This window comes from Augochlora pura, chromosome 2, assembly GCF_028453695.1.
Source record: "Augochlora pura isolate Apur16 chromosome 2, APUR_v2.2.1, whole genome shotgun sequence".
Lineage (NCBI taxonomy): Eukaryota > Metazoa > Arthropoda > Insecta > Hymenoptera > Halictidae > Augochlora > Augochlora pura.
In genome coordinates, this window is record NC_135773.1 from 9,016,935 (window position 1) to 9,035,189 (window position 18,255).

The window sequence follows — 18,255 nt, forward strand, 5'->3', positions numbered from 1 at the left end:
CGAAGCGTCGCAAAAAATTTTTGTAAAGGAGAAAGTTACTTAAAATTGCCTGAGGAACCGTCTGTATCTCTGTTGAGAGTGTTTCTTAAGACATGTATCATTCACCTTGATTTTCTTCAAAATTATCATTGAAATCCGCGTAAAAAATAGTAAGAAGCCAAAGCGAGTTCACAGATAAATAGATGATTTCGTAATCTACGTGATCGGATTACGACGAATTTTCTTTGCTCAAGACTCCGCTTTAGCCGTCGAAACTTCCGCGTGCTCTATGCAAGTGGGAAGTCTCTGGTCTTTCGACCGTTTAATAAAACGAAAGTGCACGGCGTTTCGAAAATGTGAGCTGAAAAATTACGCGGTCGAGTTCGCGGAAATAACGAAGTTACAGATCATTTAGTAGCTTAGAAGCTTGAAACGTATTTTTATCCTCGAGGAGAAAATTATCCGGAAATAGAAAATGTTCGGTCGTACGTAATAAATTGAGGACACCCTCGCCTCGTTCTTTTAACAAAAAAAAAAGACGACGAACTAGATGGACGGACGAGTTGAGAACGATTAGCGAACAAGCTGCGATATGGTATATTAACCCCTTGCACTAACTGCTAAAGAAATTTATTACCCGCTCAGAATGTCCCTTTGATAAAGTAGGCTTGATAAGAGGTCTGCGAAATACATTTTTAAAGTTTTTGTTATCGGCTCAGATAAAAAGCTGAGAACAAGATTATTTCTTAATTCTTTTATCGCGATATTCGTTTGCAATTTTAGGGAATAACTTCTTAGCCATTGTCTAGTATACTAACTCCTTTAATAGCTTAATAAAAATTTAGATCGCTTGGCTTAATTATAAAAAGTTATTCGATTTTAAAAGACGTACGAATATTTTCTTTTTTACTTAGCGTATGCATATCAATATTACCAATAAAAGGGAGAGTAGTTTCTTATTTAACAATTATCAACTAATAATCTTGATTAGATTTATAGAATTATTTAATATAAAATAATTCTGAATATTTCTATATTTTCATATAAAATAATTCTGAATATTTCTATATTTTCATATAAAATAATTCTATATTTTTCTATATTTTAATATAAAATAATTCTATATTTATTAGAAGCTCTAATAAAATGAACGATCCAACAACGACAAGAATGAATCGTCAGTGTAACAACACTCCCCCCATTAATTCTTCCATCAACATAACCTAAAATCGTAAGAACATCCACAGGCACAGAATTCCGTCGCGAGCGTTATCTCCAGGTGGCACGGACCAGCGTTAGAAAAGCTCGAAGCGATCGATGGGACTAATTCGCCTTCCCCTCAATTTCATAAAGTAAATTGGCCTCCCGCCGAACGTCGATGCCCGATATTCCCGGGATCGCGATACCTTTCGAAGCGAATTTCAAAGCCGGTGAAAGTTTTCCCGATTAGACCGGATCCCTCGCGAGAGAACCGGCCGTCACGTTCCCAGAAAGCATCGGCCGAGAAACGTTGATCGGAAGAACCTGAGAAGTTTTTTTCTGGTTCCGCTCGAGATAACGGGGGAGAGGGTGGCGCGGGTTTCGACGAGTACGGATCCAGCTCCGTTGTTCGATCGTTTCACCTACTTCACGAATCGTCGCCGCTTCCGATTTCACCGGCCGTTCGTCGAGTCGCCACGTTTTTACGACGCCCGGGTCGATTTGCATGGGAACGACTGTTTCCCTGAGAGATCGCGAGAAATCGATCCATTTCGAATGTTTTCGGTCGCCGTACGACGACGCTTCGCGGCGATCGATGAGAGGGAACTCCATTAACTTTAATTGGAACATTGGGGCCCTGCGCAGCGAGGTAAACTGGGTTTATTATACTTTTGTCTATTTGACGTCTGTTACAGCGATTTAGGTATAGTAAAATCTGGATTGCTTGGTTCCTTAATATTATAGTTCCCTGTGGTGGAGATTTGTTTCTAAGAGAACTCATTTATTGTTACGAAAGTATAAACTGAGATTTAGTAACTATTTAGTATTTATTTGGTATCTATTTAGCACTGGTAAGACAAGTTCTACAGTGTCAGTAATTTAAAAAAATAAAATAAAGTAAAGTAAAGCAAAGTAAAATATAAATAAAATAGAATAAAATAAAAATGCAATGAATGAAATAGAATAAAATAAACATGCAATAAATGAAATAAATTCAGTATCCAATAATACAATAAAAAGCTGTATCGCATTGCGTAACGCGCGCGGCCGGATTTAGCAATCGGAATCAGTGCGTCGCGATTGAAATTTCGTTCACGAGCCGGCGATTGTCCCGAGGGGTACCGAGCGATTTTTTCGCGTGCGCCTCGCGTGACAGGCCGCCGAAAACGCGACGAAACGAAAGGCCAAATGTTACTGAATGTCCTTTCCCACGTCGCGCCAGATGCGAGCCTTTTGTGCGGCACAAGAGAGCCGCGCGTACACGCCGTGCGTTCTGCCCGGATCCCATGCGTGCTGCTCGGATCATCGTCCCATTAAGGTGAGCTCACAACGCTCAAAGGGGAACACTCAAAGGTGAGCTCACAACACTCAAAAAGGAACACACGATACTCAAAAGGGAACACACGATACTCAAAAGGGAACACACGTCATTCAAAAAGGAACATACAACACTTAAAAGGAACACACGTTCGAGGGAAATAAAAACGAGGGCCCGTGATCTGGAACTTCAGGTGCGAAACAAACTCATCCCGGATTATGGTCGCGTCACCCCGGCGCAACTGTCGCGTGAAAATCGAACCCGAAACATAACCTGACATAACCTGGCCGGATCCCATGCGTGCTACTCGGATCATCGTCCCATTAAGGTGAGCTCACACGCTCAAAGGGGAACACACACACTCAAAGAGCAACACACAACACTCAAAGAATAACACACCATACTCAAAGAGAAACACCACACGCTCGAGGGAAACACAAACGAGGGTCCGTGATCTGTAACTTCAGGTGCGAAACGAACTCATCCCGGATTATGGTTGCGTCACCCCGGCGAAACTTTCGCGCGAAAATCGAACCCGAAAGCGTGCCGCCATGAATATTCAGATCCTTGCGCGCGCTTTCCACCCGCGGAAGAAGGTATTAGGGAGATTGCGTAAAAACTGCAAGGAGAAATTTCGCGTGGCGTCCAGGTGCGCTCCGCTTCGGCGATGAATCGGGCGAGATAGCCAGACAGGAGTTGCGTTACCGCGTTATGCGATTGCAGGGGCCGTACTTCCGTGGCTTCCCTTCATCAATCAGAGGGATCATTGATTATCGGCTAATGGCTATCGGAAATTTCAACCGGGATATAGCTGAATCACTGGCCTGAATGCGAGCCACGGCGGCCATCAGTCAAAAAGTATGTATACCGCGGAATAGCGTATTGCTCGAATCGATGCGAACGGTGCGCGCTTAACCCCTTGACGTACTTTAACGAGTCTAGCGATGAGGATTTTTAGTAATAAGCTTTTAGGTATGAATAGTCGTTCATTCAAGCAGGAATCGAATTTTATTCTCTTGTCAATAATATTTAAATATTCGAGTAGATGTTAGAGCACGCAATAAATATTAAATTCCTTTTTTTTTCTAAAAAATCACTGCGATCGAAAAAATTCGAATTATAGCAATTGTAAAGAAAATGATGCGGCAAGGGGTTAAAATCTAACCTTTGTCGCTATAAAAATGATCTCAGCAATTCTCAACAATTTTAATACCACCTCAAACTCACCACTCGAGTTCAAAGGGTTACCAAACTCCGCGCAATTGTCCCAAGCAATGTCTCTACATTATCTGAACATAATAGCATATCAAAAGCAAAGTGTGCAGAATTGTCCATAAAATTTCGAGTCGGGAAAGGGTGCCACAACTGCGATACCCTAGGATTTAGGTGGACGTCGTTACTAAGTACTCACTCAACGTTTTATTGATCCAATCGGCGAGGTCCTCCTGCAGCGGCAGCAACTGTCTGCTCTGGGCGGAGTGGAGACGCTCGTGATAGAACTCGGCGAACTCTTCCTCTTCCGGCGAGGGCCTCGGCACGTCCGCGCGATTGAACACAGTCGTCGAGGTCGGCCCCCAGCTGCTGCGGTACCGTGTGTGCTGGGAAGCCGGGAATCGGTTGGCGTACGACATCCTGGAGGCAGAAAGGGGCTCTCGAGACGGTCCCGCGCCGGTGGCCTGCACCGGGTCTCTCTATCTCTATCTCTCTCTCTCTCTCTCCCTCCCCCCCGTTCGTCTTCGCCTGTTCGGCGTTTGGTCCCTTCTTCAGCCACCAGCGTCCTCTCCCTATTTTAAATGCAACGCCCGGATTCCTCGGCTATCGGACTACTGGCGTGTACCAGCGACGCAGTGCGGTGCAGCGCGTCCGGCGATTACGTGAGCCTGAAACGGAACAGACGGAACACCATCGTGTTATCTTTCGTCGGTGTCGTCCTTTTCAAGGACTTGCGGGCGGAGAAATTTCAAGTCGAATTTTAAGATATTTTTCCGACGTCGCGGCGCTTTTGTTTTATACAATTTGGTGGATTTTGGAGGTTATGGGGGTGAATCTTGACATTTGTGCAAGATTTAACCCTTGTCACTCTAAACGGCAGTGATAGTAAGCTTAAAGCAGCGATTGAAAGTTAACAGGCTCTTAATAATTCTTCAACCCTTATAGTATGAAGGGTCGGGCCCCCCCGAACGAAAAACTTACCTTATAATTATAAATAAATTAATAATAGATTTTACACAGGATTTAAAATAAAACTCGACTACCCAAAGGAAAAATGAGAGAAGGAAATTATTTACGCTTTTGTTTTATACAATTTGGTGGATTTTAGAGACTATGGGGTTGAATTTTGAGACTCGTACAAGAGTTAACCCTTGTCACTCTAAATGGCAGTGATACAAATAATTATTATCATAATAAAAAATAATTTTTATGATATTTATTTATATTTAAAAAATTGTTAAGAGCTGTTAATTGTTGCACGAGTCACAAAATTGCAATTTCATAATACATAAAATGCTCCAAGTTATATAAAATGGCAACGCTACAAGCCTAAACAAATATCTTGGATTTCGACTTAAAATGGCTCCGCCCGCAAGGGGTTAACGTGTTAAAAGATAAAAGTGCGGACTAACGCGTCCCGCAATTAACTACGATAATTCATCGCGCGAAGATCCGTAACTCAACGTGAACAGACTAAACGCGCGTAAAAAAGCTGAAAAGAATATTATAAACCCGGAGCAAAGCTAACGATGTGAAAGTCCGCATCCTCGAGCGGATCGGAGACAATAGGGAGCGAGTTAAAACGGCTGACGCGGTGATTAAAGATAATAGATACTAACGAATGTGCGTTGATCGATTCACGTGTACCGCGCTCTCGAGGATTCGCGTGGCTTCCGCCGCGATTCAATTAGAAGTTACAGAAACGATGTAAACGGCCGAAGAACCAACGGGAGCCCTCGACGTGCAGTAACAGAACTAAAGGGTCGCTTCAACGTCCGCCCAGAAGTGCCATTTACTTTTATATTATTTTTCCGCTTTCGAGTAGACCCTCGCAAACGAGCGATCTGATAGCCGGAATCGTCTCCCCCCCCCCCTCTCTCTCTCTCTCTATCTCTCCCTTTCTCTTTCTCTCTTTCTTGAAAGAGAAAGAGATTATTCGCGGGATCAAGCGATACGATGATGCCGGAAGACGTAAGGCATCTTGGCCGTACCATTCGCAGCCATAAACGGGACGCCGGGCTCTGAGTGGTTGAAGACCTACGGAGCGTGCTTTTAGTGCGTCGAGGGAACAGCGCGGGTTTCAAGTGCGTTTTGGGGAATGAATGGGTTTTATGTTGCGGATGTCTGTTTATAGGAGGTCGTCGAATGGTTGATAATAGCCTCGAGAGATTATAGACTTGGACGTTTTTGACCAGGTGCGGCTCGATGATATTGCGCTATCTGTCTCTCTATCCTCCCCCTGTGCGCTATTTTTCTCGTCTTTGCAGTCTATGGTGTTCTAAAAGTTTTTAAAAGAAGCAACTTTTTCCTTTACAAAAATGTTCTACGAGCCTTCGTTTACGAGTTATTAAAGAAAAATGGTGACCAATCAGAGGCGAGATCGACTGACGCGAGGCGACCGAGCCAATGAGTAGAACTGGGTTTCGCCTCTCTCGTTAGCTGCACCAGTTGGCGCCAGTAGAGTTATTATTTGAATTATTTTAAAGAAATATTTTATCCATGATTTTCTCCTTAGACTTCCATCTCTTCTTCTTCTTCTCGATTAGATATTTTAATATTTTATAATAATAACGATATTATTATTCACCATAAAATATTCTATTTACTACAAAGAATGAATCCTTATTGGAATAAAAAGTACATTAATCAATTTTTATTGAACTGGATATTTATTCAATAGCGTCGAAATTTTTCTCCTCAGACAATATAGAATCTATTATAATTATATATAACATTATATTATAAATAAAACTCTAGTTTCAACTTCCAAGAAATATATAATAGAATCTATTATAATTATATACTATAACATTATATTATAAATAAAACTCTAGTTTCAAGTTCCAAAAAAATATAAAAGTCTAAATAAAATGACCTTATTCAAACGCTATAAATTAGCCTAACCTGCGTCGCCACGATCTTTCAGCTTGTCGATATCAGGGGGAAAGAAATTCGGTCATGGGAACGTTCGGCAAGCGGACAGCTGATTAAGCGATCATCGACGGGTTCGCAGTAAAAGCCTGCGGAACATTTGCATAGGTCCGGCGCGTGAAATTCATAGCCTTCCACGTTTATTAAAATGCCTTAAGGCGTCCTGTGGCAGGCAAGGCAAGTCAAGTCAAGGCAAGGCAAGGCAGGCTCTGTTCTCCAAGAAGGCATGCATTTTCATAAGCCCGCGAACGCCTCTGTACTTAACCGGCGTACTCAAACTCGTTATTAGCATTCATCGATCTCCCGCGAGCGTCTCGCGGTTCCGCGGGACACGCGTGGGACTGGATGATCGAACGGTGGATGCATTAAAAAGGCGGGAAAACGTTCCGTAAGATTTTCATAAATCCTTCGAGGTGGATCGCGCGCGCGCGCGCGCGCTCGGTGTCGCAAAAATCCGGCTCTGATGCAAGAAACGCGTGCGCTCGCCAAGATCGATGAAATGAAATCCCAGTAATCGTCTCGTGTGACTTCGGCCGGCAAAACCTACGAGTGTCCTTCGACAGTCGATCCATTATCGTGTCGTCACTGGCTACCTGGCCCACGTAATGCAATCCGCGGGTAAACAGGTGACACGGCTGGAAAACGCGGCGACGATGCACGCCGATAGTGATCGATTTCTTCTGTGGATCGGAGCAATGTCACCGTGACTTGGAAACTTGATTATTTGCGTTTAATTAGACGGTATGTTTTTGTAAACGCGCGTAGTGTTTCTATTAATATTTCACCGACTGGTGGACTATGTATCTGCACTGTATAGATTAACCGATAATTTGTATTTATTATTGAGGTATAAGTTTCAATTAAATTATATTACTGCAAGCTTCTATAATATTATATAATTTTTTGAAAGATACCTTTCAGTAAATAAAATAATTTTTTATTTACCATTTAATTTTTAAGTCAATGAAATAGATCATATAATTATTGTTTAATGGTAATGTTAAGAGAGTATAGAATGTTTATGGCCGAATAACCGAACGGTAAAGTTCTAAGTAATGACGTAACGTAATTAGTGATTTCTACTTTCTTTTTGTTGCTAAACCCACGAGGCTTGCGATTTGAGGGCCTGGTGTTATGCGAAGCATAAATATTGTTCCTAGATATTAGACAATAGATTTAACAAATTCTTTTATTATGGTAACACTCTAAAATAATATTCTTAATACTTTCAAACCGATATTCCCAGTTTAAAAAAAATTCAAAGCATTTTAATATCAGAAAAACACGATAATCGAAATCCAAATAATTTGCAATCAATTAAATTTTTTCAATTATCAATAAAAACAAACACAGAAAAACCACATGTTATACGTATTACAAAATAATAAATTAAATTATTAAAAAACGTTTATAAAGGAAGAAAGGGTGTCGTTTTTCTTCGACGACGATCATCGCCGATTTTTTTAAGTTCGATCGAATAATAAATACCAACCGCGAGTATCGTCGAAACCCGATATATATTTCGATCATTCGTCGAACGAGATGGAATCGGGCGACACCGCGGCGGCGTTCTCTCATGGCTTAAAGGCCGCCGCGTGGGCGAGGGATATCACCTCGATGAAGCTCTTCATAAATCAGCCGGCCCCCGGTGATCGATTATTCAACGACCGCCCCGCCAATTAACGCCGATTTCGCGTTATCGTGACAAATGGAGCAAAGGAGCAACGGTGTCCGGCTCAAGGTAAAACCGCGTCCGCGCGGCGAACAAGCGGAGATAACGAGCTCGCGTCAGGCGCTGTTTGCTTTGACACGGGTATCTCTTAATTACAAGGTCCCGCGGATGTGTACCAGACCACGTGAATCGCGCGGAGGCCTTGCACAGGGTGCTCTCCGTCGAAACCAGGTTGCAAATCGCTCTTCGGTCTCTTGTAAATAGCATCGCGACGACTATTAATACTAAATACCACTGAAATAGTCAAAGTGACCGGTTTTTCATTTTTTCGTTTAGAGTTTCTGATATTTTAACGAAGGCTTTAGGAAACTTTTTTGATAAAAGAAAAAGATGCTTTAGATAGGTTAGGATGCTTTAGATGATTTTATGACGGAAATGTTTATGGGACTATGGTGGAAATGGTTATGATATTATGGTGGACATATTTATGATATTTTTTCTGATAGGCAGAAATTTTTACGATATTATGATAGAAATGTTTACGATATTACGATAAAAATATTACGATAAAAAAAAAATTATTGTGATAAAAATTTTTACGCCACTGGGACAGAAATTTTTGCAACACCGCAACAGAAAGTTTAAATAAACTCCATCCCACCATCAACACAAAACAAATCCAATAATCTCATTAAGAAGAGCTCGCTAATTCCACCATCAATCTTCCCTTCTCCAACACCGCCTTCTCCATTAAACCAACCTAGAAATAGCTACAATAAATGGTCACACTAATGAGCCTACATAAAAAATAAATTACCAGCGCGTTACATCGCAAGATGCTGAACGAGTCACCCGTTACATCGGCCGAAGAAATTATTGCCTTTGCGGAGCAGTTGCTCGCTCGTAAGTCTGTTAGGCGCCGTCGCATCAGTGAAACTCGAAGGAACCACTTTGTCGAACCGTAAAACGCGCAACAAATAGATATATATAAACCCAACCCCGCTTTCTCTATAAAACACGTCCAATAGAGCCGGGAATTTACATAAATATCGACAATGCCCCGGGAACCGATGATCGAATTGGTTCGCGCGAATTCGCCGGCCGTGTCCCCCCTCGTAATCGTTAGAAAGTCCGTTCTCGGTGATTTCAACGCCTGGTAATGATACCACCGCACGGTGCACGGAACGACGATACGTAACGCCCGACTTCCGAGTTTCATGAAATAAACATGGCTAAGCCGTGCGCTCGCGCGCGCGCGCGCGTGCAAAAACCGGCCCGCAGGCGATCTCGTTCGATGTCGGAACAGTGTTGCAAGAGGGATGCGCCCACGCGGCCCGATAACTTATGCCGATTTCAATCCGTTCGGCTTCTTGGGAGCCGGCACGACGCGGATTAGAGACGCGCCGTGTCGCGGCGTTTGATCGTTTTGAAGCAAGATCGTGCGATCGCTGGAAAGGAAGATCGTTCTAATTCGGATGCCCTGCGATTGCTAGAGGAACAAATGGGAAAGCGGAAAATCCTCGCCTTTATGCCCCCCTTTAATTAATTTTCATTACGACGTGAGCAACAAGTATTTTCTAATTTACTGTATTTTCATTTTATTCGATTTAGATTAGAGTTAGTTTAGTCAGAGATTTTGAGTATGAAATTGAACCTAGAGTAAGAGTCTCTGACAAACGGTGTCGATTGCTCGACTCTTTCTATTTCTTAACCCTTTACAGTCGAAGCTAGTTTAATTAAAGTATTTTCTAATTTACCGTATTTCCACTTTATTCGATTTGTTAGAGCTTATGCGTATGAAAATTGAAGTTATCGGAGATATATGAACCTATTGCAAATATAGTACAATATTTGCAGCATTAACAGTTTTTTTTTTAAATAGAAACAAGCTTAACATAATTATTTAATTTTTGTAAATTTTGGGAGCCGACTCGCAGAGAAAAATCGTGAATATCGACGCCGGCGTCAAGGTGTTAATAAAAATATTAAGAGAACTATCTTTTCAACAATAGCCGACAACGATGTATCGTTGTTCGTTGCTAAGAGGGCGAAGCAACCCAACGCGCGTTTTGCGACAGGGTCCGGGACGAAGAACAATCGTCGCGAAGCGGTTGTCGTTTCGGAACAGGCTCGCGGTCGAGATAAGCGTCGAGCGTCTCGTTATTCAATCAGGAAAACCCGCGTCAAAGTCCAGGACCGGGAGAGGAGGAGCAACGACCGCCTAACGATCGCGCTCGCCGGTCGGATAATCGTCGAATTGGATCGGCGATATTAGCTCGCGCGGCCTCGCAGACGGTTGTTCCCAGAAAGTTTCGCGACGTTCGCGGCTATGATACGTTGTTGGTTGTGTGTTGCGTGTGGCCCGTCACGCAGACATCCGCCACGTCGCCGGCCCGCGTCCGGTTTGTAGTACGAGAGGTGGTATATCTGTTGCGTGCACGCGTAGGCGACAAAACCCATTGCTGCCGAGCACGTGTAGCACACTGACACATTGCTAGGCGACAGTCCTCCTCCCTCTCTCTCTCTCTCTCTCTCTCTCTCTCTCTTTCTCTCGTGATGGACCTCTACGATCGGCCGAGAGACGACGTCGACGCTTGCCGAAATGGATACAGGGTGAGAATCTCATCCATCGATCCGATTCAAAGTACACTGCGGGACAAAATGATAGGACACCCCAGAATTTTTCGTGTTTCTCAAAACCAATAATGTATAGAAAGGTTTTGCATGCCGAATAGTTTATTTTTCAATAATAAGCAGTGAATAATAAAGATTAAGTAATTAGACATTTAACACAAGACGTTCCTAGGACATTCGCAGGACATTCGAGACTTCTGTTAAGTTATAAAGAAATAAATGAAGCATGCTGTATTAACCCTTTGCACTCGAGGCCATTTTGACTGTAAATGTGAAATAATTCTCCTGACTCGTGGTATTTCCATTTTATATAACAAAATGTATTTTATACACACGAAATTGTTTCTTATAACTCAATGCAACAGTTCTACTACTCGACAATTTTTTAAATCTAAACCTGATTGTTATAAAAATTATTTTGAAACGTAATAGAACAATTTTAGCGGTGCCTTAGAGTCATCATTCGAGTGCAAAGGGTTAATTCTGAAAATTTCATGGAAATAGTAAAAAGCAGATTTGCTTGACAACAGGAAGAATCTTCAATTTTTCGAATTAAAGAAGTACAAATTTATAATTGCAAATTTGTAATAGCAAACGCGCGCATCGTTTCTGTGCACAATGTAGGATCCACGTTTACGAGCGCGACGCTAAGGAATGCTCTCACTCGAAAGTTTCGAGGAAACGTTTCGTTGACGCGGTCCAGTTCGCCCGCCGCGTTCAACGTTCACCGCGCTAATTTCAAAAGCGTCTTTTCGCTACCCTCGCGCGGCAGGGAAAACCCTTAATTAGAGCACGGTCGAGCAAGTCTCCGAGAACGGCTTGGCTTTCTATCTGTCAAGGAAAACAGCGCGCGTCCACGGCGTAGCCAGATAAAACGCGCCTTGACAGGGAGAGTGTGCTGCGCAACTCGTCGAAAAATTTCTCCTACGAGGAGGCGCGAGAACGCTCTGCGACCCCTGGAGCGTGATTATCGTAATAAAATTCCGAATTAAATCGTCTGCGGAGCCGAGTCGAGAAATAGCTCGCTGAAATTGCCGTGGAAATCAACCGGCCGGAAGGCGCTCTCGAGTTTTAGGTTTTATTTCGGCTGAATCAACGAACGTTTAAATTATCACGAGCTTTAAAATTAACACTAGCTTTGTCAAGATTATATCGAATTTGTGATAAGGTTATGACAAATTAATACTAGTTCTGTTGACGAGGTTCTTTAAAAATACGCTTGAAATAGTACCGATTTTTAATTACAAAATGAAAGAATTATTTTAAACCCCTTTGCGATGTAAAAAGGGCACCAGCGTGGAGCTGAATTAAGTTGACAATTTTAATATGGTATTACTTTTTTAAAATTTTTTGGTATTTTATGGTATTACTTTTTTAAAGATTTTTCATCTGAGTCTATAATGAAAATTTAAAAAATAAATTTAGTACTTCTGAATTTAAAATAAGATACTTCAGTCATTGTCATTGCAAAATTAATTCTTCATCTCGCAATCGTACTCATAATTATTCATAATTATTTATATACCAATTATCGTTTATCGTTCGCAGGAAATAATATTTACAAATCCAATCTTTCCATTTTATAAAATCCAATATAATAATCAGTGAATGAATCCGCATGCGAGAAATGATACCCTTTTTGCATCGTGCGACGTAATTAATTTGAATTTACTCCAGCAACAGCAGCACGGAATAAAATCTGCGTTCGCAGCGCGGTAGGAACATCGGTGCTTGTCGAATAAATTGAAAAATACGCGCGATTGCTACGGCCGCCTCGGCGGTCGCAAATTCTTCAATTAAGAGAAACAAGGCACCGAGTAATATAAAATTGCCGTGCTTCCGGCGGATCTACGGCGTATCGCTTTCATCACGTTCTCCCTCGGGTGGCCACGCGACTTTGTCGGCGCCTTTTAGGGATCAGCACGACGACACTATCTCGCCGCGTAATCCGCCGCCCACGCGGCCAAGAATTACGCGACTGGCAAAACTCGCGCGCGGACGTAAACAACGGCCCTGCGAGAGAGCAGCTGGCAACGATCTATGGCGACCCGTGAAACAAGAGCAAAGCGAGAGGATCGTTGAACAGCGGGGTGGACCAGAGAATGCGCCACTGCTTTTGAGTATTTTTCGATTAGAGGGGTGAGGCTACCTGCTAGGTAAAGAACAGTTAGGTCGAAGACGATATCGAGTCTCGAGAAAGTTGTATCTGCAGTCCTTTATTTTTTAAATTTGAGAAGCGACAAAATCGTCCTTTCGATTTCTTAAGTTAATTATGTGCGTCCCCGCGTGGCGAAAATGGCGTCGAAATGCTATTTTAATTAAAATTTTGATTCTTGTTTTAATTCTAATTTTAATTTCGATTTTAAGGTTTCAATTTGAATTCTAATGTTAATATTTGAGTTTGAAGTCTAATTTCAATTTCAATTTTAATATTTCAATTTTAATTATAATTTTAATATTTCAATTTTAAACTGTCCTTTTTAATTCCTATTTTATTTCCAATTTCACAATTCTAATATAATTCTAATTTTATTTTCAATTTTAATTTCAATTTTAATTCCAATTTTAATATATTAATTTTGATATTTCAATTTTAACCTTCCCTTTTTAATTCCTATTTTATCTCCAATTTACATATATATTACAATAATTCCAATATAGTTCTACTTCTACTTCCAATTTTAATTCTAATATTATTTCCAATTTTAACCTCCCAACATTAATTCCATTTTAACCTCTCAATAGTAATTCCATTAGAACCTCTCAACATTAACTCCATTTTAACCTCGCAGTATTAATTTCAATTCAAACCCTCCATATTGCGAACATAATTTCTGTCTGAAACGCGGTGAATGAAAAATTCATTCATGGCACAGAGCGAGTCCATCGCCGTGGAATCCGACGAATGGAAATCAACGACGATGCGGAACCACGAGCTGTGACGTTGAACGAGCCCCGCTACGAGCGTACATAGTCCGAACGAATAATCGGCATCCCGCGTACGCGCTCTGAACAGTTGAACAAACAGCTCTCTACGTAACAATCGCGCTGCTGTAAATATGAACAGGAAAAAATGATTAACCCAGTTTCGTTAATTGGAGACACGGTTTCGCAACAACTCCGCGGAAATCTGTTGTGTCAAAGACCAGAAGAGTTGCGGAAGACCCCTTGCAACAATACTGCGAAGTTGCATGACCCGTTGTTGAAGACGGTTTTATGTGTTCGGATGACATGGAGATACTTTCGGTGATGTATCGAGGCATTTGCAGTGAAAAATAGTAGGATGGCATTGTTTCGCCTAGATTGCAGTGATTGTAAAATATAGTAGAGACTCTGCGGAGGTTTATTTTTTAATAAATAAAGATTTAGTTTAATATATATATATATATGTAGATTTAAATATTATAGATTTAACGTTCTGTTACATAAAATTTTCATTCGAGGTTTCTGCTACTAAATAATAGTAATAAAATCATATAAAACAATAGTAATAAAAAGTAGAATTATTATTACTTAATAGAATTATAACTTGTATATATTATATATAATAACAATGAAATAATACGATGATAATAGATCGTTTGGACAGCAAGATATGGTAAAAATATTGTATAAATATTTCGATAAAGGAGTCACTCTATTCTATTTTATAAATATAATTCCAGGTGAATAAAATAGTCCACTCTTTAGAGTCAATCCTCTAGACTCGATTCTCTATAGAGCCGCGTCGAACCCAGTCCGATGCAATTTACAGAAACCTCGAAAGTGCTTTCAACGTCTAGAATCCTCATCCTCTGTCTGCATCGAATTTTTGCGCCCCCATTCATGTAATATCTCCATACTAAGGACTCGTTCACTTCCGAATTATAGAGAGAGTTTATCATTCGCTTAACGAATAATCATTTCCGACAAATACTCTCGTCGCGAAGAAGCCAACAACATTCTGCAACGATGAAAATCGTTCGGTAATTAAAGTCAATAAATTACAAATAAAACAGTTGACAACGAAATAATATAAAATAATATAATAATGTATAATATAACAATACGTATATTAAAAAAAAGATAACAGTCGCCTCGTTGCAACCGAATGTTATAATTACGACAGCTACGTAGCTGCAGTGTTCAGAGAGGTCGCAGCAGCTTGCAACAGTTAAGGATGTAACGCGTCTTACTAATTTGTCGAGAAGAGAATGAAAGAGAGAGAGAGAGAGAGAGAGAGAGAGAGAGAGAGAGAGAGAGAGAGGCACTAGGGGTCCGTATCTCTAGTCGGATCCAGCACACGTACGTCTCGCACTTTTTATTTCGACGAGCAGCCCGCGAGGAACGAGATCGAAGGAATCCTGGCGGGGTACACAAAACGGCGCTGCATCACCTGGCTAATTAAATCGCATAAACAGAGCGTGCCTGTCCAATTACCGTTCCACGGAGACTATACGCGTTTCTGCGTGGGTTTGTCCGGGCATCGGCGAGGGCAAAACGCGGCGCAACCATAAGGCTCGCATCGACAGGCTCTCCTCCCTCGGGGTCTCGTGCGGGAACGCGACGACGACGCCCGGATAGGTAAGTGTACGCGCGAGTTATTAGAATCGGCCTCTGCCAGACGACCGAGGCGGGGGGAGGCCCGGGGGAAGTGGGCGAGGGAAGGGTGAAGAAGGGAGAGGAGACGGGGAAAAAAAGGGGGAGAGGAGCAAAAGGAAAAAGAGAAAGAAAAATGTTTCCTTCCTGACGGCGAAGCCACCGCAGAACGTAAATAAAACCAGTCAACCCTGTCACCCCTTTGAGACTGCCTCTACTCGTGACCCTCCTTCTCCTCGCGGGGAACGGCCCGTGGAACCACGAGGGAGAAAATTACTGTTTATAACAACCGGTCTCTCGCCATTCTACTGATTAAAACTTTTTTTAACCCCACTCGATCCGTAATTGCTCCTATCAATCTTTATGGGAGGGGAAGAAGCTGAAGCATACCGGCGCGCTAAAAGGTTCGCGAAACGGTCGGGATATATGGTGGAAGGTCAGTTAACCCTGAAAAGTCTGCCCCGGAGTTCGATGGTTGTTGGGAATAACGTCGAACCCGACGGAAGGGTTATATAAGGGGATTCTTTTCAACGTTCATTCAGAGATTTCATTGCGGTTGGATGTGGTAAATTTTTGGTATTTATGGAAATAATTTTCATAGAATAATTGATGGGTATTTATATATCATAACAGTAATAAATAATATATATAATGAAAATATATATTTATATGCATAATAATAATAAAAAATATATGTAATAGAAATATATACTTTTATATGCATAATAACAATATAATATATAATAACAATATAATGATGGTTGACAGCACCATTAATCTAAAATGTCAAAGTAAATGTCTTACAAGATAGATAAATGTGTGCAGATAGTTATTTAAGACTTAGACAACCGCGTCAAACCCTGAAGGAATTTCATAAAATTGCTGTACTTCTTTCAGTTAATCGTAATGAAATTAAGAAATTAAAAGGTAAATCATATAAAATTGAACTATTCTAGATCAGAAAATCTACATTAAAATTCGCAGTACAACGGCTTCGACTGCAAAGGGTTAATTGCCGCAAACATTTAGGTCAGGTCACCCTCGCGACAAGCAAAACGCGCGGAGCAACGCGGCGATTACAGACCATGTTTCAAACTACAACCATCAAATCGAACGCAGATGAATCAGCCAGCGGAGGCAAATATCTTCGACGGTAGCCGGTCGCGATTAATCCCATTACCGTCGTAAACACGGAAGCACGGCCGAGGGAAATGGAAAACGACAGAGGGCCGTCGTGTCGGGTTGCACGACGAGCTCGGCGTCGCGTCCAACTAGAAAGTCAAAATCGTGCTTGTGTAATTTTCGCGGGCTGTTCGGGCCTAGCGCGGGCCCGCCGTGTGGCGCGGCACTAAAGCGCGGTAATGCTCCGTTAGCGGTAATAAGATTGAGGTAATAAGTAACAGTTTTGGAGCGTGACCATCAAGCGAGCGCGAGCGCGAGCGCGCGCGCCCGCGTGTGTGGGTATAGGCTTGTTGCTCCACGGCGTTCCACTAATCGCACGAGGAATTCGCGGCGAACCTCTTGCGAGGCGAGCGAAAGAGCAGCGGGTGCCGCGAAAGTCCGCGGAATCGATAGACGACTGTTTCTCTCCGTTGCGGCGCGCTTCCTCTCCGTCCTTTTTCCGCCCCGATTCGGAAAAATAGGGAGCCCGTCGCTATCGGCGTTTCCGGTGAAAGGTGACGCTACCTGCTACGCCTCATCCTGCCTCGGATCTCTAAATCGGGCGACGCGAAATTGGCGACGCGAAGTTCGGTAAAAGCGGCGACGACGACGCCGCGCTTCCTTTCGAGCGCAGCGCTCGACGCGGTGAAATCTCAAAGTGGTCCAGGACAAGGGCCGAAACTATCGACACGTGTTGTCGTCTCGAGAGACAAGGGACTCGGATAGAGTTTCCTACGGTCTAAAGTGTCCGCGGCGAATTTGAAGGGAACAACATTAAGAACGTCGGAAACGCGAGCGCGTTGCGCAACCAGGTGTACGCTTGCAGGAAATGGAATACAGTTTTCGTGAAAGACAGCGAACCGATATTATGCGACCACGGAATTATCTATGGCCTTCCTTGTTATCGGACTGCTCGATCCATTTCCCCGCTGAATTTTGAGCAAACCGTTTAGCCAGTGTTCTACGCGACCTCCTTCGCGTCCGCGGAGAAAACGGAGAACAAACGCGACCGTTGTGTGCAGCAGCCGCTTCTCGCCGGGCGATTAGTACCGTTAATTAATTGTCAGCCGGCTGATCGATCCATCTGTTGGCGGATCGAGGGCTCTTCAAAAATTTCGGTCAGCGGACGAACTGTGTCACCGGATTTTTATCGCGGAACGAGTCGCGCTTATCGGGACACTCCCAGACCGATTGAGCCGTTCGACTAAGCGATCCTCTAATTACCTTACCTGAAGCACCGAGGAAACGACGCGACACTAAAGATAAGCTTATGACCCGGTTGCGTCGTTTACTGTATCGCGGTTCGTCAGGCCACACGATTAGAAGCGTTTCCATTGGCCGGAGCGTTTCATCGACGCGAGAGCTCGTTTTCCTTGCGATTTGCATGCGCCGGCCATTCCGGGAGCAACTTGTTCGCACAAAGTCGTGACTCCGTCAATCGTGGCCGGCGGACATTTTTACAGCAACATTTTTACATGCGTTCGCTTGTTCAAAGTTCAACCGCGGTCGCCTGGCCAGGCGATTTAACGCCTGGGAAAAGGCTTTTCCACGATAGTTTGACGAACCGGAT

The 18,255-nt window shown here is 42.6% G+C and overlaps 1 protein-coding gene across 3 annotated transcripts in view; it reads right to left on the minus strand.

Annotated features, from left to right (window-relative positions):
- LOC144478317 (growth arrest-specific protein 2) overlaps positions 1-18,255 on the minus strand; it is a 48,036-nt gene that overhangs the window by 22,819 nt on the left and 6,962 nt on the right. For all 3 annotated transcript variants that reach the window (XM_078196095.1, XM_078196096.1, XM_078196094.1), the window contains exon 2: positions 3,909-4,377. In XM_078196095.1, coding sequence (XP_078052221.1) covers positions 3,909-4,128 — 220 coding nt within the window. In that variant the 5' untranslated portion in view covers positions 4,129-4,377. The remainder of the gene's footprint in view (positions 1-3,908; positions 4,378-18,255) is intronic.